Genomic DNA, 27,592 nt, shown 5'->3' with positions numbered 1-27,592 from the left:
CCTATGAGCAGCAGAGTGAGGTAAAGCAGAGTTAGGAGCAGTATCTTGTTAAAGCAGATGAACTTCTTCAGTACAAAACAAGCTCAACAACAACCATGAGCATAATAATGAGCGATGACTCTCATGGATCAAACTGCTATACAACATACATTTTGAATTATGAGAGAGAGAGTAATGTGAAATATTTAGGAATGTTATGTACAGTATAACATTATGAATAGCATTCTGAAACACTTTTGAGATGCTGTATCTACAGTACATGAGTCTAATTTAAAGATATAGGTGTATATTATAAATAGCTGATATCAAATCACACACTTCTTCTCCATATCTAATACTGTAACTTACACATTTTCACTAAAACTACTTAAGAACTTAACAAACAATATAGAAAAACAAGAACCTGTACAACTTCTATTCAGAAAAAAATATTAAAGTGTGTAGTTCACAGCTTATATAGAAAATATAATTCTCTACAGCATTATGGAAAATAATGTTAAAGCCTTTAATTATTTAATGATTCATTATTTACAAAAATGAATTTTCACCAGTTTCTTTGTATAGACACAGATCGGCAGTATCGTGTCACTGTGTGTCCTGGGCACAAGGGCAACAGAATATCAGCCATAAGACAAAACAGAGAAGCACAGCAGGGTGTGATATCTTGCCATCCTGCACCATGCAGGGCCTTATGCAGATGCTCATGCACTGGCGAGGATTGTCCATACAACAGTCATAGAAATGTGGGAAAACCAGATAAACATTTCCTTTTAATTCAACAGAACTCTATTCCTACTGATCTAGTTCTATCTACAACTTTATTTCTTGTCTAGATTATGAAGTACTATTTATTGAATTTTACCAGATTAGACATAAAACTAATCTAAGTACAAGAGGTGCAACCACAGAGTTGGTAGCACTATAATAAGCACATTGAGATCCTCTGTATTTACAAATTGTGCCCCAAGCTCTGTGTTCTCAGTTTAAAGTAAATAAGTTTATTTTTAAAGAAGTGCAGTGTGTTGCTGGCCATAAACAATCTACAGTATACTTTATGGACACTGATGTTGCTGTGAACTTAAATACTATAACTATATAAGTATATAGTGACTTGGAAACATGTTTAATCCTCCTAGAGTAAATTGTTTTAACTAAATGAACTTAGATTTCCAGGTTGTATTTAAAGTAGAAGGATCTATGACTGCAGACATTCAGCACAATTCAATAGCACAGCTAAAGCCTAGCAGCTGACTGCAGGAACACACATACAGTACATTAGCGAGAAATTAGAAGGACGTTAGAGGAAAAAAAAGAAACAGAAGTTGTGTGGATTATTTTGGAATCTCATGACTCTATGGTTTTAACTGCTGGCCCTCTACAATGAAATAAAAATGAATGGACCGGGAAATTCTTTATTTTCCATTTAAAAAAAAAATCAATCTTCATAAACTGTATCAGCAGACCACTCAAGGCCCCCTTTGCGACTGCAGGAAGAGGGGTTGAAGGCACAGACTAAATGAAGGGGGGCTGTGACTGTGGGCTTGTGTACGTACAGGGGGCGGGGTTGGCGGCTGCCTGGCGGAGGCCCCTGTGGCAAGAGCAGGTTTAGGTGGGGTGGCAGCAACGTGGGGAATTCCTGTCGTCTCTTCCAGGAGAGGCCTGCGGGGCACGGCCATGGCGGGGCACCGCCCGATTTCGGCGTTCTCGAAAGACACTGGCTGTGCAAAATCCACAGGGCTGGAGGAAGAAGAGGCAGAGTTCAAAAGTTAAAAACAATTCCGACATCCTGAAGATTTTATTATTTTTTTAGGATCACTTGAGTGATAACACATTGATGCCACTGAAAACTGTTGCCACAAATAGGTTAGGCTACCTACCAAATGGCTAAATAGTAAATCAAATCAAGCTTTTATTGTTATTTGGTTCTTAAGAGGAGCTTTATAAATGCAAATTATCATCATCATCATCATCATCATCATCAATGGAAGGACTGTAATAACCATGGTTCAGCCACTAGAGGCCCCCAAAAACGCAACTTCACAGATGTGCAGTCTCACCTGTGAAGTAATCGCTGCCTGGATTATAGAGTGAATGAAATATGAAACCTGTGTGGAGGTCCTATGAGCTATGCTACTAAAAGCAGGGACCTTTCTTACAACGTACGTGAAATCAAAGCCCCTCTGACAATAAGGGAGCCACACTGCAAATGACACATTTGGCCTGTTCTGTTGATATAATAATAATAATAATAATAATAATAATAATAATAAAAACTTATTTTATATAGCACCTTTAAAGGTGGCTTCTTAAAGCGCTTTACAGAATGACAACAACAATAAATAAAAAGAATACACAAGATAAAACACATTTACTATACACAGAGGAGACCGTGGATGGTGGTACTAAGTACTGTAGGAGCAGAGGGGTAAAGAATGGAACCAGTTATTTTAACTGGTATTGTAGGTGGGTTGAAATTTTGTTTTGCCTAGTATTAAATGTTTCAATTCTGTTTAATAAATCACAGCAGACTGCCCTTGAGTGTTGAATTAAACAATAACTTGCATGGTGTTGATGACGAGGTCCCATATGCATCCTTCAAAGGGGATGTTCCTCTGAGTGCTGGCCTCAATGTAAGGGGGGATGCCACCAACGAAGAGCTTTCTGATGCTTAAAGGCTGGTCATTAGGTAGGGTCTGTTCAAACTTGTTTTCTTCATCCACTTGCACTGTGAATCTGCAAGAGAAGAAAAAGAAAGAGAACAGAACGTTAGCTGTCAAGTGACTGAAACAAATACAGTATAACGGTAGGCTTTCGACACAGGTGGCTTAAATTTCTTTTGTTTGAAAGGATGTGCAGACAGCTTAACTACACGTTACCTTCTGCACTACACACTGACTGACCTCTCAGATCTCTAACTCCAGCACTGACTCACAAGCTCTGATATAAATCCCTGTGGACAAATGTATGTATCCTCCATTAGGAATACATCCAGCAAGAACAGAGCAGCATGCATAACTAGGCAAACTGCACTAAAGATTTTTTTCTACTTAAATCTTTTTTTTCTTTCCTTTTACTTTATTGCTGAACAAAGTCATGCAGTATAACTATGATTAAAGAGACAACTCACACAAATCTGGAACTTAACCATAACACTAAACATTAACCTTGCATGACCTTATATTATTATATTACTGAAGAAAGCAGTGATTTGTATTAGAAATATGAGTTACTTGTAAGTCTGCACTCTACATCAAGTTCTATTACATCAGCATGTTTGAGCTATGATGATAATAGTGTAACTGTTAAGAAATATGGGTTTACTTTTAATAAACAACAGATACCAATAAACAATTATATTTTAAAGCTTTTAGCGACAAGATATTTATACAATAGATCGGTAGTAACAGAACTCAAATTACTTACATCAAGCACACCGCACAGAAACTGCATTATCAAAATTGGACAAAATTAGAAGCTGTGACATAACATGAGATACTGTGTGACATTCAAATAATAGGGAATGCATTTTCTTTGGGGATCTTTGCAATTGAATGTAAAGGTATGAATACAAATTTATTACATTCTATTACAACAGTATCCCATTCTAACTTGCAGTGTATTATCAGCAAACTGTTGATGTCTTAGGGCCTATTTATCACTTAATTATCATTAATTAAAAACTGTAAGTGTGTTTTTAGAACAATGTCAAACACCTTCATTCAGTTCTTTAAAGAACAAGTCTTTGCTTTGCCATACTGATGAACTCTCAAGGTATTTAAGTATGACTACACTACTGTAGTCCAATTACACAGTTGAATATATTGAACTCTAGTTAATTTGCGCTATTACTGCGTTATATAGAAATGAAATGATATGAAATTAAAGAAATGTGTTTTTTTCCTCTAATGCACTACATCTATTTAAGAGCTCTATATGATATTGATTTCATTTGAGCAGGATGTATAGTGAATCTGATAGTGTGTCCTGATACAGAATTTTCCTATTATTTATTCAAGCATTGCCCATATTCTAAAAATATATTACAATTAATATATTTTTCATTTTTTAACATTTTATGTTTATTGATTTTAGATATTAGTTATTTTAGATATTATTTCTTCATAGCTTGACAGCAAACATAACCATTTCTTCTTTTACCAGAAAATGTGAGTTGTTTCCACCATCCAGAGTACATGATTTGACACTCATGCAAACCCAGTTCTAGACATGTGTAGCCACCCAGTGTGCCAGTCTTCCCAGAGACTGGGAGGAGGTTGTGTAGTCATAGATCTAGAAGTAGGTGACACTAGGTCCAGCACACAATGCAGAAAATAAAATGTTGGAAAAATGTCATGTGAATGTTAGGCTGCCCAAACACAAGGAATCCCTTTATTGATGAATAAAGAAAATTTGCACACTGATCAAAATATACCAGTTTCTTCCACATTGCTCTCATTACATTGCTGGATTTGAGCTGCAATGCCCTGCAAATGTACTGGAACAGCAAGGTCAGATTATTGATTATGCCATTTGTGCGTTGCAGTGTAGCAATTTGTATCTGTGATCATTAAAATAATATGAATGCTAAGTAGAAGATAATATACATTTTAGCTTTGGATAATTTATTCACTTGTCCAGTCTAAGAGCTTCTCTTTTTGTAATGATGAACTCCTTTGTATGGAAGCTTATTAGAGACACAGAGAAAAAAATCATTTTTGTGTTTAAACGAGATAGTATTGCATTAAAATTAGATAATTTTGCACTTATAAGAGATACCATTGGGTTAAATGAGAAACTTTTTGCGTTAAAACAAGAAACATTATGCTATATTTACTGTATATGGGATAACGTTGCGCTAAAACGAGATACTTTTTGCTTTTATACGAGATAACATTGCATTAAAACACAATAATTATTATGTGAACAGTATTTCATACTATATTAAAATCTATGCAATAATTTTACCCCATATAAAGGAGTATTGACTTTAACAACAGAACAATGCTGTCACTCTCTACTTTTTATTCAACAGATTTAATCTAAAGGAGCATGGGCATTGTCTTTTTTGGACATTGTCACATTGTCCTGTGATTGAGTACACCTGGGTTAAACGTGTGTCATTTTCACCACTTCTGTGAGAATCAGAAATGACACAGCCTTACAAACAAATGTTATTTTTGATGTGAATTTCAGAAACGTGTACTGTACGTACAGGAGTTTTTTTTGCCATATCTTTAGACAGTGAACAGAATACATTTACATTGATTTGATAGTAAGACTTACACCTACAGTACAGTTGGCTTACTGTTACTGTTTTTGCAGGTCTATCATTTAATCTTTAAGCGCCAAAACATCAAAAGGTTATTTTGGATGAATGCAAAATGTTTCTGGTTTTAATGCAGTGTTATCTCATCTAAAAGCAAAAGAATCTTGTTTTAACGCAATACTGTCTTGTTTAAACACAATTTTTTTTGTCTCTGTGGCATTATAAGCTCCAGTTCCTTTGATGCATCAGCCGTACTATATGTTTTGGGTCACTGTCATGTCACATGTTAAAGTTCAATGCAATATGGATGGAAGCATTTTCCTCTACATCAGCAGAGAACAAGTAAGCTGTAAGCTTCACAATTAATTCCGCTGCTGCCTTTATTAGTTACACCATCAGTAAAGACAAGTGTCAGGGAGTCAGACAAGTGAATCAGATGGGACCATCCAGGCCCAGGCATGTTTTTCATGTCTTTGAGCTTCCAAATTGCCTGCTTTTCTTTATCCAAAAGATTTTTTTTGTTTTTCATTTTGACTTTTGACTGGTTTCTCCAAACACTGAAGTCATTATTAAAAATAATTTCAGTAGGAATTGTATTTATCTCTCGTGTGTTTATCATTTTTTAAAGTTTATAGTAAAAATCCTACTTTAGACTTGATTATCCCAGGTACTTTTGAAGGGCACTGTATGTGGTATGAACAAGGCAAATGTATGTGGTTGAATGCTTCTACTCACCCTCCCCTTATTCTTTCTATTCTTAAGGAATGTTCTCTGCCGTCATGAAGGATTCCTTCTTCGGGTTTCCTTATCACTCTGCGTGGGTTTCGGGTTCCAGTAAAAACTATTACTTCAAGAACTCCTTTGTTCAAGAGAACTCCAAAGTAGGGCTACAGAAATTCACAGCCATACATATATAATATGAATATACAGTAACAGTATTAGTGGAGTGAAGACACTAGCATAAACATGACAGAATTCTAATCCTGGGAAACTAAATGTGTTATTAATTTCAATGTCCAGCTCCTGTCGTAGTATGTTGACATACAATTTTACTGAAATTTCTAAACCCCTTGCAAACCATCTCTTAAACTACTGTACATTGATTATTCAACAGTTTGTAGAATTATGACTTAAAATATGATGGATTTGAATTTACCCTTTTCAGTGGGGTGATATTCTCAAATCATTGCAGAAGTAAATTGAATTGGATATACATTTGCTTGCTATTAATTAATTGGATGTCTGAGCAGAGCAAGTTTCAGATTTAGAGTACAATATATTACGACCGCTGGTTCTAACTTAAAGGAAAACTATTTCATCTTCAGAGCAAATTAAACCCTTCTTCCATTTCATGTACAAAACAGTAAAAGAAGTGGAATGTTAGAAAAAACAAAATAAGGTGCTGTACTATACAGATATTAAATGGCATCTACGGACTTTATGGCTCATAATGATGTTCAAAGGTGATGGTTTAGACATTTCCCCAGGGTTATCACACATTGGAAACAATCTGTTACTGTTCGATTGTATAATTTATTTGACTAAGGACATTTCCACCCTAATGTTAGAGGTTAAAACTACTATCATTTCCTTAACACAATGACTTTAATTAATGTAATGCCCTACAGCTCTATGAAGACCAGGGGACTAAGTGATACGAATGACTGTGAAGAAAGATGGAAAATGTCCTTTTAAAAAGTAATATCCTTTTAATTAAAATTACCACAGATGCTTAACATTTTCACTTTTAAAGACAGTGATCTATCTCATTTTTTTGTCTGAAAGGCCATCAGGGTGAAGGCATGCATTATAGCACAATCATTCAGTTTCAAAACAAAAAAAAGGTTGTAATCCCCTTGTCATATGTTTGTGTTGCAAAATAGTAAGCTACTCTAAATAGGAGCATACATTTAAAAACAAATAGTAGAATATTTATACACAGCTGACCCTATCAAATGTAGAGTTTATTAGAGTAGGTCAGTTCACTACTATTACTGTAGGTTTTGGCATTAAATATGGAATACTCTTGTACATAAACAATACAGAAAAAAAAATTTAAATGAATTCAAATCACAAACGTGAAAGTCACGGGAAATATGATTTCTATTAATACCTGTGCAGTCTGTCTGCGTTTTCTCCTGGGTGGAACACGAACACCACCACTACCGAACAGGATGATGCCTTTGTCATTCTTGGTGCTGAATGACAGTGTTATTTCAGTTCCCACATCAAAGGAAAATGGTTTCAATTCCATAAACCCAGGCTTGGGAAAGTTAAGAGTATGGATGTTCTGAAAAAAAAAATTCAACGGTCAGCATTTTAAAAACACTTACATCACCCTGTGACTGAACTTCTAATCTCATCTGAAGAAAAAGTATCCTAAAGGATGTTTATTCTCTGCAGTTGCCACAATACCATCTTAAAAAATTCCAAGTGAAATTCGATACCATTTTCTTTGGTTCTGGAGTAGATCAACTCAGCAGTCAAAAGCTTCATCATCAGTCTTTAGTTTATTTTCTCAAAAATTCTACAATTTTTTCCACATAAAAATATATACTGTACATACTGACAGAGCCATCAGAGAAATAAAAACAGGCAGTAACAGACTGCTTCACAATACCTGTCTTTATTACTAATCTTTACTAATGATTCTTTTTTTTATGATGGGGGAGGTAGAGGACGCTGGTGTGAATTAGCTGCTAGTTTTCTATCACTAATTTTCGATTTTTTTCCCTTTATTTTCTGACATATGAGGAACTGATTGCTGTGGTATTTGGTCTGGCCTTTTTTTCTTTTGATGGATGTGCGACTTTTGGATCATTTCTTTTTACAATGCTATACGCCTAATGAACTCCGTATCCTGAGGCTTTTTAAACCCGACAGCACCCTACAGGATCCGTGTCGTTCTCAGGAAATCCTGAGCTCTTAAGTACTCTCACAGAGACTCAGGTTACCATGTTCTTTTGACTCCACCAGCACCTTCTCTGAATTCCAGAATCGGCTCCTCCTAGTCAGTTTCTCAACCAGATTGTCCAGTTTATCGCAAATCTGACCACAATTCTGTCAATTGTGCCAAATCTGGTACAATTATGGACAATACTGCATTTTACATGAGCTGATTATCTATATATCTGGAGAAAGTCTTGGCTATTTTCTAGGGTCCGACATAGATCTGCATCTACTGTCTACTCCTCCCATTCGAAATTGTTACTTTTAAAATTAACTGTCTTCAGTCAGTTACTATCTTGTTTATCTCCCACCGAAATGTAATGCACATTTTATTACTGAATTCTCCAAACTGAATTCTGTCGTCTGTCTGCACGTCAATGGATCAAGTCTTGGTCTTAGGTGAGTTTAATATTCATGTGGACTTAAACAACTCTGCTCTTACTAAGGAATTTCTAAATGCCTGCTAATAAACATGAACACAATTTAGATTCAGACATTACCGGACATTTACATCTCAGCTCCCCAAACCTACCTGTAGGACAAAGGCATTTCCGCCCACCTGTCAGTGCGGTTTGACCTACCTTTGTTCCCACAGCCTGAAAACCATACGTGTCTTGTCACTTTCCAGTATCTGAAGCAACTTTCACCTCTGGCATTCTACACTTTAACTATACTGCATATGATCTGTCTAAAGTCAGTAACCAAGCCTTCTTTAAATGAGCTTATGTAGTTCAAGATTTTACTAATGTTCCTTTCAATGCCATGAACTCTCCTGCTCCTATTAAAATGCAGTGCATCTCAAATACCAGGCCATCTTGGTTTGCTGATGAGCTATCAATTATAAAATGATGAAACTCCGCATTTGTGGAGGAAAAGTGCCATATCTGTTCACCCTGAGCTTGTAAACACCATTTACAATATCTAATTACAATAAGGCCAGTCAGTCCATGCTGCTTTCAACTCCAGTATTTTTTCATCTCCAATGACCTTAAGACAGTAAACCAACTTCTAAACCTACTGACTCCCTTCACTCTGTCAAGTTAAAAGATTCATCGTTTTTTTTAGAATAAGATCAACACCATCAGGCAGACCAGTCCAATAGGCACACCAGTTCTTCACTGCTTCTCTGGTACAGAGCTTTCAGATTTTCAAAGTTTATCACTGTCTACTCTCAATCATTTACAGTAATTCTGAAAATCAATTTTAACAACTGTTCAGTAGATATAATTCTTCCACAAGTATTTAATAGGTGTTTTTCAGCACCATCTACTATTATTGTACCGTTAAAAGCATATCCCTGTGTACTTCATTAATTCCTGCACAGACGAAATGGACTGTAATTACCCCTCTCTCAAAAAAAAAACATCTTATCTTTATTAATCAGAATTTCAAAGTTTTAGGCTTATTTCAAATCTACCATTCTTAGTAAAACTTCCGAATGTGTGGTTTCATCTGCTCGTTTAAAGTCAAAGCTGTTAATGGCCTTCTTATCTCTGTGGATGCTGGCTTTTCCTCCATTCTTGTACTATTAGACCTTTCAGCAGCCTTACTGTTAACCACAAGATTTTGATTAATGGATGGGGTACTATGCAGGTGTAAATGGCAAAATACTGCAGTGGTTTAAGTCTTACCCTTCTGACACAACAATTTGTCAGCCTTGGCTACTTTAAACCAGTTCCTTTCACTGTTATACTAATGATACTAAAATCTAACTGAATTCATTACCAAATGCTCACGTTGCTTGTTCGACAAAAATCAGATGTCTTTATATATAGTTTTAGATGGCTCAAAATGATCTCCAATTAAACAAGAATAAGAGTTTTAGATTATTTTGTATTTAAATTGGCTTTCTCCATCACGTGCCAAAGTTAGATGGTCTAAAATTCACTTTTGTTGATATAGAAATTATTCCATCAAATTCTGTTAAAAACTTTAGGGTGATTTTTGACTCTTCCCTATCTTTTGGATCCCATGTCCAAAACGTCTGCAACACATCCTTCTGCCAAGATTACATGTAGTTCATGATTTAATCTCCTCAAGACCAGATTACTGCAATGCTTTCTTGCCTTAATCATCTAATGAGTTACTTCAGAAACAGAATGAAATAATAATGAAAAGTGCGATTACTTAAATGGGCAGCTTCTTTAAAACAAGATCTTAACATTTTTATGACAATAACTTTGTGAATTTGTTTCAGTTCTAAGTGACAAGTATCTTTAGATGTTCCGTATTTACTTTATATATGAACGGTGTTTTGGTTTCCTTCACTCTCAAATAATACATTATGCAGCCTTTTTAATTCTTGACTAATGCACACCTGGAAATATATAAGAGGTAGAACATAAAAGCAAATTAATGATGTACATTAAATTATAAATGCTGCTGACAAACCTCAATAGTGCATCCTCTTGTCAATCCAGTGTAATCTGGGCTGTTCAATAAATTGTAGGGTGTTCTGGAAACTTCGATGTCTTTAAGACAACCTGCATATTTCTTCAAAGTCACCTCAGCTCTGAAGGTGTTTGGAGCAGAAAACAAGATTGATTTAACTTTTGGCATTTTTAAAAATTAAGACCAGATTAATTAAAGTTATTTATTCCCTTTGATGCTATTTTTCTAAAGTTCTACAAACAAGATTAATAATGCTGTATTGAAATATATATAAGACCTTGCACAGCTGGAAACATGTTTTATAGCACGCAAGAAGATTAATTTGAGCAGCTCATAAGAGTAAACAGCAATTTAATGCCAACACTAATGTGTTGAAGCTTTAGTGATAATCAAAATCTACGGATATCAAAAGGAGAAAAGGCTGTATGAAGAGTACCTGGTAGAAATGCACTGTGTTCATAACATACTTTGCTCTATGGCCAATGATATTTTTTTCCTGTTAGCATGGTGGTAAGTCATCCACCACAACTAAAATGTAAATTACAGTATGTATCCTGGACTGTGAGGTCCATTAGGGTCCTATCCTGTTAAACTGTATACTGTATGTTTGTAAATACAATTAAACATTTCAGAGGCTATAAATAATTAAAAAATGCAAAAGTGAGGTATGTTTCTATTGTGTACACCATCCATATAAAGTAATTAGAAAATAATTTGTTAGGGGACATTTCAAACAAACAAATATTTTATTCAGAAACAAATGAGTACTTATACTCCATTCTCATTGAGAAAATGTTGCTGAACTTTGATTTTATAGCAAAGAGAAATAAATGACTAATCATTAAATCTGAATACATAAAGAACAATTTCTTCAGCATTTTTCCCTTTTAAATATTAAGATTTTGATTAACACTCTATGTACATATTTCAATATAACGGCCACAAGCAAAACTATTTCATTTCATTCAATACAGTAAATTTAAAATTGCATTTATAACTGAGAAGTGACGCAAGGTAGCCAGATTTTCTAAGGCAACTTGTGAATTCACTGTCGGCATGCATAAACCAATGCTTTACCTGGCTTTCATACTGTAAAAACAAGAGATAAAAAGTGTTAGCATGGTACTAGAGTCTAATATGCAATATTATATTAAATGCACAAATGCAATTAAACATGTCATGGTCAAAAGTATTGGCACCCTTCATTTAAATTTTCATTAATATATTAAAATGAAAAGGTAAATCATTTTGTTTGTTCATGATATCTTAAAGTTTGCTGAACGTTTAGCAGTGAGTAGGAAGGATTCCAGGCGAACTGTTCAGAAAGGGGTTAGTCATGCTCACAGTGTTCACTGTATATGAGTTCCAAGGAAAAAACTAACAGAAGTTAAGCAGCAAAGGTGGTGAACATGTTTAGATTCTGGAAGAGAAAGAAGGTGGGCAATGAGGGCCAATGAGAAAAAAACGAATTGTAGAAATTTAAACAATAATATTGTGTTTCTGTAGTGGGTAACCAACACAATTCAGACATTCAGTAAAATCCTCTGGGGTCCCCACCACTCAACAAATACAATATCAATTCAGTTTATACTTTACTTTTAAACCTGTTCCTTTAAAAAGCATGTGATTCCAAAAAGAAATCTGTTACCTGAAGTTCCTTAAGGATGGCAAACCACCAAAATAAATCCTCTCATCATCCTTTAGATTAAGACCTGAGCTTGCTCCTCCAGAAACTGCCACAATCTTCTCAGCTTCACCACTGTCTATGTCCACAATGGTTACATTAGCTGTGGGGAAGAGTTCTTGTTAAGACAGTGCTGTTTGCATTAATTTCTCAGAGAATGAAATGAAATGTCTTCACAGAAACAACAGAATCTCAAACTTTAAATACTGTAAAGTACGAGTAATCAGTTAGTAGTAAAATAATTATTTTGAGAACAGGAGATGTTAGTCTTAAACTACTTAAATACACTAATGTAAACATGACACAAATACCATGTATGACTTACTACTATATTTACATGCTGTATGAAATACTTTTGCCAAACACTAATTTTCCAGGTGACTTCATATTCATAAGCCATGTAATAACTACAAGAGAGGCATGAGTAATGAAAACTATTCTCTAGTGGAGGCTAAGGGGCCAAGGTCAAAGCAGTAACTGAATATTTATAATCTAAGCTGGTAGTCTGTTTCAAAGAAGTGAATTTTGGTATAGAATCACTGAGAAAACATTATATTTCGAGAGTTAGACCAATGTCGATCATTATACTACCTGTTCCTGCACTCCTTTCTTAAAATAATTTTTTAATAATTTAATAGACAACCTTATTCAGAATGCTTGACTCCTATGAACAACCGTTCACTTATGACTGTCATAAAATATTATTTGTTCACATTAAATTTTCTTTTATTTTCATCTAGTTTGGTTAACTATTTATGCTATTTTTTGCCCTGATCTTACATACTGTAAACCCTTTTCACAACAAGTGGTGCAAACATCCTCCTTTTGTCAATTTTTACTACATTAGTCCTCCATTCTTAGTACTTTTATTTTAATACATGTTATATAGTACATATACAGTATATTGAGTTTTTGAGATTCTCAAATTTAATTGTAGGATAACTCCCTGCTCTGGTCAGTGTGTATCACTCTGTAACAGTTCATTACTAGTCTTAATTTTTGTTTGCCTTTTTTATTACACAAATATACTGTGATGTATGTTCAAATTGTAAATAAAAGTACCTCAAATGATAATATATTGGGAATTACAAATCATAATTTGTTTTAATTTATTTTGTGGACTCTTACTATTTTAAAATCTGAATGTAGGCAAAATATAATATCACGGTACAGTGTAATATCAAAGTATTACTGGATAAACGCAGCTATAAAATAACTTTAAAGGTACTATTATCCATTTCAGTAAGAGTAACTTTGTTTTATCAGTGTAAAGAAAAACAGATGTTATGTGAAAGGTACCATTAAAGTGATTCAAATCATTGCTTCCGAAATCTTATTGGGTTTCCATATTTTTCTTCTTAACATAAAAGGGTAGACTTTTTGACCATTCATCTGTGGCTTGTGGTTCAAGTTCCTACTGCGGACATTACTGTTGAACTATGACTGAGGTATTTCACCCCAGTTGGTCTAGTGCACAAAGCTGTACTGTATACTGTAAATGGGCACCAGCATTTTCTGGGGGAAGGGTCTGCGATGGACTGGTATCCCATCCAGTGGGAAGGTCACGTTTATTTGTTCTGTTCACTTAAAACTGTGTAAACTAGGATAGGTTCTGGACTGAAGGGCTGTTGTGGAACAAATATGGAACTACATATCTACCGTTACACCAAAAACATTCTCAATAACAGAACATGTTTAAGGTGAACCTTGTTTCTGCATTCTTGCCATGGTGAATGATTTCCATTTTCCATCATTGTGACGCTGAAGACTAGTCACAGAAGCTGCCCCAGAGCCAAGATCGTAGCTTAGCTTCACGTGGCCTTCAGCCAGCTCCACGCTCATGAAGTCTTTCTGTTGAGCACATAATGACAGGAGTCTTAAAGACACTGCATGTTGTAGCATTTCCAGCACTAAGGAAACATGCAGTTTACCTTTGAATAGGAAGAAACAAAAAACTAGTAGAAATAAGGGAAAGGTTTTCTATATTTTCAATACGGCAAGAAGAACTCAGGCACAGGAGTACATAGAATAAAATAACAGATGTCGCACAACATATCAAACCGATTTATGCGCAATGCGTGCAAAAAAAGATTGGACAACACTGAAAAGAGATACTCATACAATGAATATTAACCGTGTTGAGAAATTCCATATATTACCATGTCTTTTGTAGCAAAGTACATCAGGAGGGCGTTAGTAGAGAAGGTCCTGAACTTGAACATAATGGTAGAGACATTGGGATTCCAGCGCGTCGGTCGGCTCACAGCAGCATATCCCTCTCCGTCGAACTGCACTGTACCTTCAGTGTCAGGAGACTGTGGGCTGAGCAAAGAGGCAAGCAGAAGAGTCGAAACAGGGCCGTCTTGTTGATCCGTATAAATCGCTGCATAGTTGCATAAATCACCCCATAGGTACAGTAGTGAACTATGTCAGTGTAAATATTATTTGTGCTTATTATATTAATAAAAAAAGACAGGATTACACTTTCTGTAAGTCAATGCAATCACCTCCGTGGACATAGACTAAAACCAATACAATGTTAGTCATCCCACAGGAAAATCCTCTTTTTTCCAACTTTAGATCACTTTAATAATCAGTGTGTATATTGATAGAATCGGGAACAACAAACACTTGCACAGTACAGTAAAAACGGGTGTGCAAATTTACAACTTATATTACTACTTCGCAGGAAAGGCTCATATGTTTTAAAATGAGATGATGAATAAATATCAGTGTATTCTTAAAGGGGTCATTCAAGAAGAAATGTCTCATGCACAGAGTGAAACACTAAGCAATAAAGTACATGTTCAGCACTTTACCTCACTACACATCCTTTACAGTTGCCTTGTCTGTCCCTGTAGTTCCACAGTCCAATGGGTTTGTTATCCAGGTATGTCTCTCCCATGCAGCCAGTGAACGTGGTGGTTTTAACAGCATCTGCCTTCTTTTAATGTGTCATACAAAACAGTATAAGTATTTCAAGAAAGGAGTGGTTTGCATTCTCTTCAAACTGTCACAAAAATGTAAAACTTTAATGTCCCAAAGAAGGCAAACAGTTCCTATTACCTTTATTTTTCCCAATATACCACCAACGAAGAGGAAAGCGTTTTCATCTACATCCAGAATAGTGTAGCCTTCAGGTGAGACGGCGCTGCTCGTGGTGGGCATGCTTGAAGCCGTGGGCCCCTCTAGGCCACGAACGGAAACCGTACCATTGCGCCCAATCCTGCAGCAGAAGGAAATCTCATTACAGCCAGCATGATTCGTAGGCAATTAAGCAATCTTTCTCAATGTGTCAATTAGCATAGCATATTAACAGATTGAGTTCAGTCTTTATATAAGTATACACACACATATCCAATTTCTTCCACTCAGCTGCACTGTCTGTATAAGGCGTAAGGTATAAGTCTGTATAAGGTGGTAGAACACCTGTAATGCAATGTACAGGTACTGTAATGTTACACACACCTAAACAAATACCCCATGTATTGAAAATGGATTCAGCCAAAGTACATCTACTGTATCAACATGTCTTTTTACCATGGCAATGTAATTTTGAAATACAAACACTGTATTTACAAAAACCTAGCAATCATTATGACTTTGCATGTTGTCTTGGAGTCCTGCTTTTTATAATTTGTATTTGTATTTTCAATGTGTTTCAGCCACTGTAACAAGGAGTGAGTCTAATTACAGTATAAGCTGCTATTCAGATTTTATGCATATCGTATATACAGTACACAATAAACATCAGTAAACCAATGAAAAATGTTCTGCTCTATAAGCAATGTAAAGACTAGCAGAAATAATGTGTAAGCCACAATACTAAAATGCTTATAGATAATTTATTTAAATGTTTGCAATGCTGGAATGATTAAATAACTAACTTTTAAGTATAATAAACCTTATTATGGAAATATAACTAAGATCTTTCTTGACTGGAAGTTAATACATTGAAATATCATTACTGTTGTATAGAATGACAATGTGCTATGCAAGTTCTAAAAGAAACTCACAATTGCAACAAATGCACAATGTTCTCAGGAAAATGACTTTCATTTTTGTGGCAGACACGCTGATGTTTTATTGACTAGACATGACAGTAAGTTCATTATACTGATGAACACGTCGGGCAAATTCATTTGATTAGGATGATGTACTGTAATTAATGGAGTACCACTTGTACACTATGTCTGCTAGGACCACAGTTCTTCCTAAGTTATACAAATTATTTAGATTCTGGTTTAGTTATCAAATTTGAGATAATACCAAAATGAAAGGATTAGTTAACACTACAGAAGCAGATTATGTCAAAACATTTCAATAAAATTCAGGACTTGACAAGCATCCAGCCGAAGAAAAATGTATTAGATTATTAGATTCAGGCAACAAACAGATTTTAAATTGAAAATGGGAAACCATAACTTGAAGAGGCTAATTATGAAAACAAATGGGCCATTTGGTCATAAGATTTCAGAAAGTGAAAAGACAACTGTTAAACAAGTTTGGTTGAGATATATTACAGTATGTGCAATACACGTACTGTATGATACAGAAGACAAAAAATGCTAATCAGACCTTATGAAAATTGTCAAACAATATGTTGTGGTTGTATTCATTTTATTAAAGAAGCTACTGTATGACTATCTGTTCTAGGGTTTTAAAGTCAATATAGTTGACTCGCACAATGTATCTTTATTTTTTCCAGTTTAAGTTATTGAACTTAACTTCTCTCTTTGTGTATTTACTGTATATACTGTAATACTACTAATCATGTGTAATCCAACAACAGAATTTAGGTCTTCTCATTGAGAGAATTAGCCATGACTCAACACAGAATCCCGAAGGGCTGGTGAGCTGAAGCCAGCACAGTATTCTTGTCTATTATTTTTTCATTCGAAACTGTTTATTTTGCACGTAGACCCTTCCTTTCTTACTGGGGCTTTAGTAACCCACAGCTGGAGAGGAAAAATGGTGTAGCTGACAGGTTAGTTTCTGAAGGCTTGCTCAACTTAATCTACTTTGTAAAACCCCAAATTTCACTAAAAGGGATTTTTTAAATTGTACTCTTCTGCTATTTTGGTACTGTATTAATTTTACTACACTAGTCTTCTGAAAATATGCTCTCTTTCAGTTTGCGTGGCATTTCTCTGGATGCTTTGATTTCCTCCCACTTCCAAATCTCACACTGGCCGGGTTATTGGCTATTCAAATTGCCCTGTTTCTCCCTACAATAGATGGACTGCCTTGCCAACAGAGCAGAAGCAACATCTTGTGCTCTCCAACCTTGTGCGATGCCACGACCACCAAGCAAAGTAGCTTTCTGACAGTGGAGTTTTGGATGGGCATTCTCGGAATTCTAGAATTCATTACCTTATGGATAGAGAGATAAAATATGATACGATAGCAGCTAGGGAACAGTCATTGTGTTGTGCAGAGAAACACTTACAGTACAGGTACAGTAAGTGAAGTACTTTTTTCATAATATTTCATGTTCTAATATATTAGAACAATGATAGCTGCTGATAAAAAATACCAGTCAATTCAAATATTTTCCAAGATAGAATCAAGTCTTAATTTAGTGTTTTGCAAAATAATAGTTTCCAGTAATAAAGACAGTACCTGACAATATGCTCTCTGCTATGCCACAACTACTGTAGGTATCTCCCACTGCATGATGAGCACAAGCGTGTTGGCCTCAGTGAAGTCTGCACAGGTGATTTGTTTTTTAATTCTATTTTTTACATTACTCATTTATTAGTTTTATTCATTTATTTGGAATACTGTATGCATTGATTGGATAGTAAGAATGACTATGGTTGAAAGAGTTATTTTACTGTAGAATTCCAATGTTCAGAGATTGTCATGTGTACAGTAGTTTGGTGTTCTTTAGACTGTTTTTCACATCTTTCCAGCCTTTGGAATTCTGATGCAATGGTGGATCTCAGTGTTGAATGAGAATACTTATCACACATGGATGGCTTGAAGTTAGTTCATTCTTCCTCTTTGACCGTTCTCTATTAATGGCATTTTGAAACAGAGTTTCTCTCACTGGGAAACAGTAACATGTAACTCCTAAATGCTGGCAGTTTTGAGAATCTGGTTCAAACAGTGATGCGTCTTCTTTTTTGCGTGTAGACACAGCCGCTATGCACATCTACTGTTTACTGCAAGGGGATGCGGACAGCAGTTAACTTACCGTGATGCCTCAATCCTGTACCAGTTCTGGTCACTGATGACCAGGTCTGTATATTCAACACGCCCCACGCCCGAGCCTACATCCCACAGGAAATTAACCTTGCCTTTCCGCATCTCTATGGCCAAAAAGTCAGTCTGTGAAATATGAAAACAAAACATGCACAGTCACAGCTAGGAACTTAGAATGTATAAAATTATCATCACTTTGTAAATCCTTTCCTTTGGGCCCCAGTATAATAATTATATTGCATGTGTAGGGGCACTCTGAGAATAGCACATTGTAATAGAATGCTTAGAACTTAAGAGCCACATGCAAATCAAGTACAACAGCAGGATATTGATTTCCCTCTGGAAATCAGTGATAAAATCAGAAAAATTGCTATCAGAACACAACACTAACTGAAAATAAATGTTTGGTGTATCTTAATAGTGATATTATAGACAAAGCAATGACCTCATATTTTGTTTTTAATTAGGTAGGGGAAAGTATTTCAATTATATGCTAATTTAAAACAGCACCTTTCTATCAATCCATTTGTTTCAAAGACATGATATGTTGACAAGTAAAGATAAGACTTTATTGATCCCAAAGGGAAATTGAGGAAGTAGTTGTTTCACATAAAAATGTAATTAATCAGATTACTACAGTTTTATCAGATGAAGATTATGTATCATCTAAAGTTATGAATGACTTGATTTAAAGGGGAACTGCAATGCTATTTTTATATTTCCAGGTTAGAAAGAATCAGCATTGATGAGTGCATTTCAAACCACAATGAAAGTAAAATGTACACAGTAACCAATTTACATTTTACATAACAAAATAAATTAAATTTACAGGTTAATGCGGAGCCATATTCTGTGATTTAGAATGAGGCAACAAAACTTTGGTGAGGTGAAATGGCCCTATAACACTGTAAACAAGTAGGGTTGTGAATAAATCTGTTAATCCAATAGAAGTATTGCTCTTGACTTCGAGACAGTTTAGCCAACAAATACTACTTATTTGTTAACTGTGCTTGCAGATCACTTTGGAACATTTCTGTGGTGAAATGTCTGCTGCACACCTGCACTTATTTGCTCGTGTCACGATCCTCATCCCTCCTCTTAAGGGCGCTCCGACCCTTTCGTATTTTAGGTGATTATGTGCACCTGGCTCCTGTTTGTCTCACTATTTAAGCCTGGCGCTCTCACTATTCCTGGCTCAGCACTGGGAGATGGATGCCTGTTATCCCACCTACCAGCGGGTCCAGAAGAGACCCAACAGCATAGGCTTCCTCACGGCATCCTGACTGTCTGAGACCGGGGCTCGGAGCGCCTGGCCTCGTCACTCTCTTTTAACTTCTTGTTCCTGTTCCGGATCCTGTTCCGGATTTTAACCCTGGCTTGTCTTGGATGGATCACTTGGTTTTTGGACTTTGGACTGTACCCTGGATTTCCCGTTTTGGACTTCCCTGGACAAGTTGCCTTCATCACACCCCTGAGCTCTGGATCACCGCTATCACCGCTCCCTGTCTGTCAACCTGTCTTATCCTGCTATACCTTCCCCTGATGTCCTTCTGCACTTACGTCCGGATGATACCGTCTGCACAGGGTCCCGGCTCCCGTTACAGCTCTTACATCATAGAACATTTGCTCGCATTACATTAGTCATTACAGTAACTAGTGAGCAGAAGGGCTGCTTCCTGTCACACTTATCACAAACTCTCACTCTCGCTAGAGGCAAGACATGTGTGACAACATGGGGACTTACAGCACTTTCACAAACTTGTGTTTAATAGGAGAATGTATGAAATTTTGAGATACTGTTAATTAATTTATTTTCTTACCAAGATTTAATAATCAATCTGAGAAATTGGGATTGCAGTTACCCTTTAACACTTTCATATGATTAACAAATTTTGTTAAACAGGGCTATTTGCACTTTTGGTTAACAAAAGACATTCTCTGATTTCCAATCTGTTTCTATCTGTTCCTGTATTTTTCAGGAGGCATGGAATCTCTATTCACTCGGAATCATCTAAAAACATATTTTTTCCACCAAGATCCAGACTTATGTTTTACATTTTTCTGTTCAAATTGCAGTCGGAGCCCTGCAATAGTGGGCTGCTAAAGTTGGGGTACCTGTATTAGATACCAACAGTAGCTTTACACTGTCCAATGGATGATTGTCAGGTCTCATTTGACCCAATTGTGTTAGCAGTCATAGTTGGAGTGATTTGGAACTGATCCATCAGGTGGTCCTTCCTGGGTATTTATAAGTAGTTGATGTACTGTATCATATCAGGGTTCATTATATAGTAGGTGCTTTCTCATGGATAATTGTGTTACTGGGGCTCTTTATGAAAATAATCTGTGAGGAACTGTTATCACAACAAGTAATTGTTATTAATTGTTAACCAATTGTTATTAAGAACTACTGTAAAGAAATTTATTGTTTTATGGAGACACTGCAGATTTTTCTGGGATTGTGAGATATCAGGTTTAATGCTTAAATCTGCATTGGTTTGGAAGCAGCTGTAAATTCCCTTTTTCCATCTCAAATCCAGTGTTAGTAGAAAAGGAAATGGAGTGAAAGCTGGTTGATTATTTGTTTTCACTATTCGTTTAAATCTGTGGGTGACAGAGCCTTTTGTTGTTATGCCCCACAGCTCTGGAACAGTACACCAAGAGAAAAGTGGCACTGAACCACAGTGCGTGTTTGAAAGTCTAATCTGAAAACATAGCATTTTTAAACAATTCATTTTCTTTCATATTATTACTTTGCATTGTTGCTTATTTGACTTCATCACAAACACAGCACAGACATTAGAAGCTACAGTATGTTGTGTTTAAGAATGAATCAACCAACCCTTGATCTTCACAGTAATTTAGATACAACAGCAAAAAATAAACTGCCTAGCTTAAAAATTATACATCTGTGCAATTTTCTCAATCAAAACCTACGGCTCAAAATAAGATAAAATAAGTCTCTTTTAGTTTATTGTAATTACAGTACTACTGCTATATAATGATTTTATGACAGTAGAGGTTTTCAGGAGGTGGAGGGAGTTTCAACAGTGCAAATGAAGCAATCTTTTCCAGATGCCTATCTAAAGTGCTTAGTGCTTTCTGTGACCATTTCACACAATTTACCCTTTTGTCTATGGCATAGGAAATGAGGAAGATAATTCCTGAGTTTTAAGAATTCTGTGGCTTTTTACCAAAGTACTGGGGGCAGTCAATGGCTGTTAAATATCCATCCAATCGGCTGCTGAAGAAACATTTGCAGAGGAAAAGATTCCATTCTTTCTTGCCAGTTACTGTTCTTTGAAACTGTTTTCTGACAGCTTTTAGACTGCCGGAGAAGCAGTTCCTTTCAGGCACACTGCGGACTGCTTCTTGAGAGCTCTACATTCACACAGCCTTGAAGAAATGAGACCCTGGAGTCTTGCGATGGTGGGTGTGAACTGACTGCACTAGTAATGTGTTAGAAGTTCTACAAGTTCACATTATGATGCTCCTGTTTGTAAGACTCTGAGTTCACATTTTCCTTGCTCTTTCCCTGAGTTGTAAAATTATTGCAGTGTAATTAAAAACGATGAACCAGTATGCTTTTTGTGCATGAAAACCAGCATGAAAATGGTTTCGGATTACAGTAGCTAGTATTGTAATTAATATTTGAGGCAGGGAATTTGTGTTGTTTCTCTGAAGAGTTTTGGGAAATATGAGCTCTAAGATCCCTCATTTATTGTAATTTATACACAATTGATTTTCATTTCTGATTGTCAGCAAATATTTTCAATATATGTTTTTAAATAGCACATCAGTAAAGTGTGGTTTCTGGAGGGAAGCATGCTATACAGTATATATATATTTTTCCTCTAATTCTCACTTCACTGTGAAGGTTTAAAACATAACACTACCTTAGCATTATGGTTAATAAATAATAATCATATAAAAATTAAGTAATGAAACATAACCAACTTACAAATTTGGCACTTCCTAGATAAAAGAGAAGATTATCAGGAACAGCCGTTTTCACATTGAGGACAATGGTATTGTATCTGCCCTTCTTGATTTCAGGTCGATATGTTCGGATACAGTCACCTCCCGATGAGACAGACACCTTAATCTGTGGGTAAAAAAGAAGAATCCTTTTCTATTCACTAGATAATTGTGGTTAAATCAGTTTGTTGTTGTTGTTGTTGTTGTTTCACTAATGCAGCTACCTCAGCACAGAATTAAAGCAGATGGAGCCATAGACATACGTGTTTAGATAAATGAACAAATGAAACTATCAATCTTTCTAAATCTAAAAATTCCAGTTTTGTATCTTACATACTAAATCTATGAGATGATATGTGAACTACCTGAAAATATAAAAGTAAAAAAAAAAAACTGTCTGCCATGTAATCTTGTCGACATTTTGAAATGCTGCCCTTAAATTTGTTGATAAATGATTGTCAGTCATTGAAGCAATTCTGTAGATAGAAAAAAATGGCTACAATTAACTATTTACATTCCCCTTTTTCATGTTTTTTTTGAAAAATCAGGATTTCAGAGTTTAAACATCCATGGTAGTGGTAGTCTGAGGATTTAATATACACTGTTTATGTGCAGCATGCACTTTGGTTTTGTATGGAGACTGATATTATAATTAGGTTGTATTGTTCTACACTGTAATTCACCAATTTAAAGGGACCAAGAAACCTTCCTGGAAGGATTCGTAGATTTGGGAGAAGACAGTGGGTGTGGAAAAAGCTACCAAACTTTGTTGAAGTTGATACCCTGGCTTCATCTAAGAAACAGCTAAATGAGATACTTGGGTCAATTGACCACTAATTTAAAAAACATACTAGATGGTCTACTTTCTTTTGTAACCTTTCTAATGTAACTAAGAATGTACAACATAAATCTACTTTATTTTAAAATGTGTTTTTGTTAGATACTATGACAGTATTCTAAGCTGTGGCATGGTAGATTACTTCTCCATCCTAATTAATCAGAATAGCTTGGGTACTGGCTCAATTCAATTGGATAGAGTGTCTGAACTGCCAACTGTTTTTGTTTTAATTTGTTGTACTTTAGTATATTTTCAGCCCCCGATCTCTTTTTTTATTTGGGAAACTGTTTTGTTTAAAATTTTGTTTAAAAATTGTTTTTAGTTTAACAATATGTGAAACCAATATCTTCATGTATGTCTCAGGTTTGACTTTTTCACATAGAAATACAGAATATTCTTTGAAAAATATAGTCTGAACACATCTTGGAATTATTTCACTTACTGTATTAAAGTTTTAGGTTAAGGAAGTATACATCTAATGCACTGCATTGCATTAAAACACTGCATCTTGCTCAAAGGCATAATATATTCACAGAATCTTTATCTTGCAGTTCTTTATTGAGCCAAAAATTGAACCAAAAAGTATGAAAGATATACTGTACTTGTGAATTCATAGAACTAGTGCAGTTTTGCTTTGTCTCTTGGAAGTACTGTATGTGGGAAGTTCTTTTTACAGAGATAATAAGCCGTGTAATTAACTTTTGCTTATTCCCTATAATACAAGGCTGTGACTTTGTTTAAAGGCATTCCTTACTAGAATTACACTACTATACCATGTTTGAAACACAAACACCCTGAGAGGTTTTGATCTTCTGTATTTGCAAATAGTACACACAGCACTGATACAGTAATTCATTTGTGGCTTCATTAATTTGGTTTTGTTGCTTTTTTGGAGATCATATTGTTTTTTAGCAGTGATTCTAGTTGTTTTCTTCTTACAGTATGTTGTGTTTACCATAGTTAATAATTTCTAAAAAATATAAAAAAACAAACACATTTTCACAGAAAACTTCACTGGTACAAAAGCAAATATTGGGCTATCTTGTTCTTTATCCATTGGTTTTAACTCATCTTGCTTATTCGGCTGCTAGTAACCTGATTCTGGGACCTCATTAACCTGCTCATTTAATGATATTGATGCTTGTGTAAGAATTCCACATGATGAGGAGGACGTAACACTCATTTTTGACTGAGGGAGTCATTAGTTCTTAATTTACGCATACCTACTGTAATTTGTATTTTCATTGTAAAATGACATGGCAACACATTTTCATTATAATTTCATAATAAATACTGTCTTAAACTCAGGGTTTGGAAAACTGTCCACATTAACCTATGAAAATTAGAAGGTTTTTTTTCCAGGTGAACATTAAATTGAGAACTCTGTGAAGAGTGAGGTTACAGAGTAGTACTCATCAATCAAGGTACCAGGTTAACTATTGAGGAACAAACTGTTGCTAATAATAACAGGACTTATTAACAGGATACACAGAATACTCAGGGTACTCACTGAATTTGCTTGTTTTCTGGCCTGATTTATCAATTCTTTGATCTGAGAGATGTTTTTCTTTAGATTCTCTTGAAGTTCCTTGATAGGTTTCAGCTTTTCAAGAAGTCGGTCAGCCTCCTCCTCCAAATCCTTGACTTTGTTGCTAGCTGCATTAACTTAATAATAATAATAAAAATAATAATTATAGTCAAACGTTTTAAAAAGTAAACAGACAGAAGACTGACTCAATGGGAGATAGGCACCAAGCTATTTGTATTATAAGCAGCAAAAAAGAAACAATGCCATAATTAAAAATTTAAGAATATTCATTGTAAAAGAAAACTGGTATTAGAGAAGGCAAATAATTGCATGGTATGATAACAGAATTTTAATAATCTTTATAAGTGCACATTACAGGCTAAGCTCTTGTGAATCTGGCAAATGACAAGCTTAATCTTCTTGAAATAAAACAATAAGGCACAACACTTTTTAAATGACAAAAAGAGAAGCTTATCTTCAGCTAAAGCTCATGCAGAATCAAAGCGGTATGGCTCCATGCATACGCTTTGGTGAGAATAATGCTTTAAATGTTAAAAACAATGCACAGGTGAATGTAATACCTACTTATTGCTGTTGAGGTTGAAAAAAGATTGCATAGAGGAAAACAAAAACACAAAAAATACTTGTGAGGAAATTCAATAATTGCAATATAAATCTATTTAATTTGTTAAATATACTTAAACTAAGAGGAAATTATTTACAATTTAATTAGGGCCTGAATTAAATAAAATACTTAACCCAGCAACAAATCTAAATATTTCAAATCCCAAACCCTGATTGTAGTTCTTTAATGAGTATTTCTTGGAAACCTGGAGAAGAAGATTTGAATTTGCCAGGGTATGTTAATAATTTGTTTGCCTAGAATGTGTGACATGATAATATTTTATTTATTAATAAACAATAGTAGTGTTTTTCTATAAAATTGCAAAAAATGTGTGTTGACATTATGCCTTAATGAGTCTTTGCTGGCATTGGCTAAGATGAAGAGGGCTCAACAAACTAATAAGGAGACCCCTTTAATGATAGACAAAAAGTACAGTTGACCAATATTTACTACATTTAATAAATTAGCCAATAATGCTGTTTGGTGTGGTTGGTGCCAATACCTGTGAATGTGAATTATGCATATGCAAAATGTGTGGGAGGTTTTCATTGTCAGTCTTCTATCAGATTAACTTCAAATTCAGATTATTACACCGGGCTCGGTGAAATGTTCATAGATTTCCAAATTTAACCAAAGAATTATAACACCAGTGTACATTGAAATTGTCTGACATTAAAATGAGAAATATTTTTTTATCATTGTGAAGTTTCAACACAGAAGTTTATTTTTCTGAAGGAACATACTGTACACCTTGTCACAACTTGAAAGTATTATAACACATACTGTAACTGGAAGAAACTTACTGTTTTTTGCAGGATCTTGGATAATAGCATTTGCTTTGTCCACATCATCCTTCAGTTTGCTGTAGTTTTTCTGCAGTCCAATAAGATTCAAGTTGATGTCTTTGATTCTAGCAAGAACATCGTTGGCTGTGTCATTGGCATTTCTGGCCTTGTCTTTGGCTGCTTGTAACTTTGAGCTTGTGTCTGGAAGATTCACATGTATTAAAGATCAGCAATCATTTTTACATGGATGTTTTTCTCTCTTAATGAGAAAAAAATCTCTCTCTAAAGAATAAATCAGTAGTACGAAAGATAAGTAGTACAGATAAAGTAGAATAAAACTTTGGAAAAATATCTTTACTATTCATTAACTTAAACATTTCTGTGTCCAATGGCAATAATCTAATACACCATGCCATTTCCTGAAACAATAAGTTTATTTTAATCTCAATCTTTGAAAACCTTGATATACACCAGCAAAGTGCAAGAACTCCATACTGTATCTATAGTATAAGCAGAATTTTAAGACTTTTTTTTAAATAAACAAACTCATATAATGCTTTAATAACAGCAGAAATAATACTCATACACACCATTAGGGATTGCACGTAGCTTTCCAAAAGTGTCATTTAGACTTCTTAACAAATCTCTGTTCTTCATTCCAGCTGCTTTTACTCTGGACTGAAGACGATCAACATCCTCAACATTTTCTGAAAACAGATATTTCTTGCATATAGTTGGCAAAATTATTTCACTGACAGTAATCAATATACTTGTCCATAAATGCAAAATGTATACATTAAGAGTAAAATATTTTTCAGTGTTTTGTAGTATATTATTTAAATTCTGTATGTAAAATGTATATATTTTTCAGATTACCCGTAAAATTTCCTAACAATTTTTATTGTGGTTAGCTACATTTATTTTTTTTTCATTAACCAAATATTTTTAGTTTGCACTATTATGTTGCTATAATATAGCAAGCTAATTTAAATTTCTGTATACAGTAAAGCATTTACTCTTAAATTTTTGAGGGGCTTACTCTGTACTAATTAGTACTAATTCTGGTGAAAAACTACACAGTAATCCATAATTATATAAGTTTAATTTGTTCCTCAAAAACTACTTATAAAATGAAAACTTGTATGATGGAAATTAAATTCTGTTTACTGTTGATGTCATAACCTCTGAGTCATTCTATAATTCAAAAATGTTCCCCTCTAAAACCCAAACTTCAACTTAATACAGCACAGAATGTTATTATTGAAAACAATAATATTCCTGGTTAATTATTTGATTATAAAGCTTAACTTCGTTAACCGATGGGTAAATGATAGGTAAGAT

General features: G+C 34.9%; 1 protein-coding gene across 1 annotated transcript in view; it reads right to left on the bottom strand.

Annotated features, from left to right (window-relative positions):
- The window catches only part of lama2 (laminin, alpha 2), a 203,039-nt gene that overhangs the window by 6,672 nt on the left and 168,775 nt on the right, over nucleotides 1–27,592 (bottom strand). Inside the window, exons 43-57 of the mRNA XM_088909270.1 lie at nucleotides 26,842–26,958; nucleotides 26,270–26,452; nucleotides 24,824–24,978; nucleotides 22,459–22,602; nucleotides 18,490–18,623; nucleotides 15,357–15,516; nucleotides 15,110–15,234; nucleotides 14,450–14,612; nucleotides 13,997–14,141; nucleotides 12,255–12,393; nucleotides 10,607–10,727; nucleotides 7,380–7,556; nucleotides 6,002–6,153; nucleotides 2,563–2,733; nucleotides 1,554–1,737 (exon numbers count right to left, since the gene is read on the bottom strand). Coding sequence (XP_088765396.1) covers nucleotides 1,554–1,737; nucleotides 2,563–2,733; nucleotides 6,002–6,153; nucleotides 7,380–7,556; nucleotides 10,607–10,727; nucleotides 12,255–12,393; nucleotides 13,997–14,141; nucleotides 14,450–14,612; nucleotides 15,110–15,234; nucleotides 15,357–15,516; nucleotides 18,490–18,623; nucleotides 22,459–22,602; nucleotides 24,824–24,978; nucleotides 26,270–26,452; nucleotides 26,842–26,958 — 2,270 coding nt within the window. The remainder of the gene's footprint in view (nucleotides 1–1,553; nucleotides 1,738–2,562; nucleotides 2,734–6,001; nucleotides 6,154–7,379; nucleotides 7,557–10,606; nucleotides 10,728–12,254; nucleotides 12,394–13,996; nucleotides 14,142–14,449; nucleotides 14,613–15,109; nucleotides 15,235–15,356; nucleotides 15,517–18,489; nucleotides 18,624–22,458; nucleotides 22,603–24,823; nucleotides 24,979–26,269; nucleotides 26,453–26,841; nucleotides 26,959–27,592) is intronic.

Source organism: Atractosteus spatula, chromosome 2 (genome assembly GCF_055471065.1).
Source record: "Atractosteus spatula isolate fAtrSpa1 chromosome 2, fAtrSpa1.hap1, whole genome shotgun sequence".
NCBI classification, from domain to species: domain Eukaryota; kingdom Metazoa; phylum Chordata; class Actinopteri; order Semionotiformes; family Lepisosteidae; genus Atractosteus; species Atractosteus spatula.
This window is presented reverse-complemented; position numbering and strand designations above follow the sequence as displayed.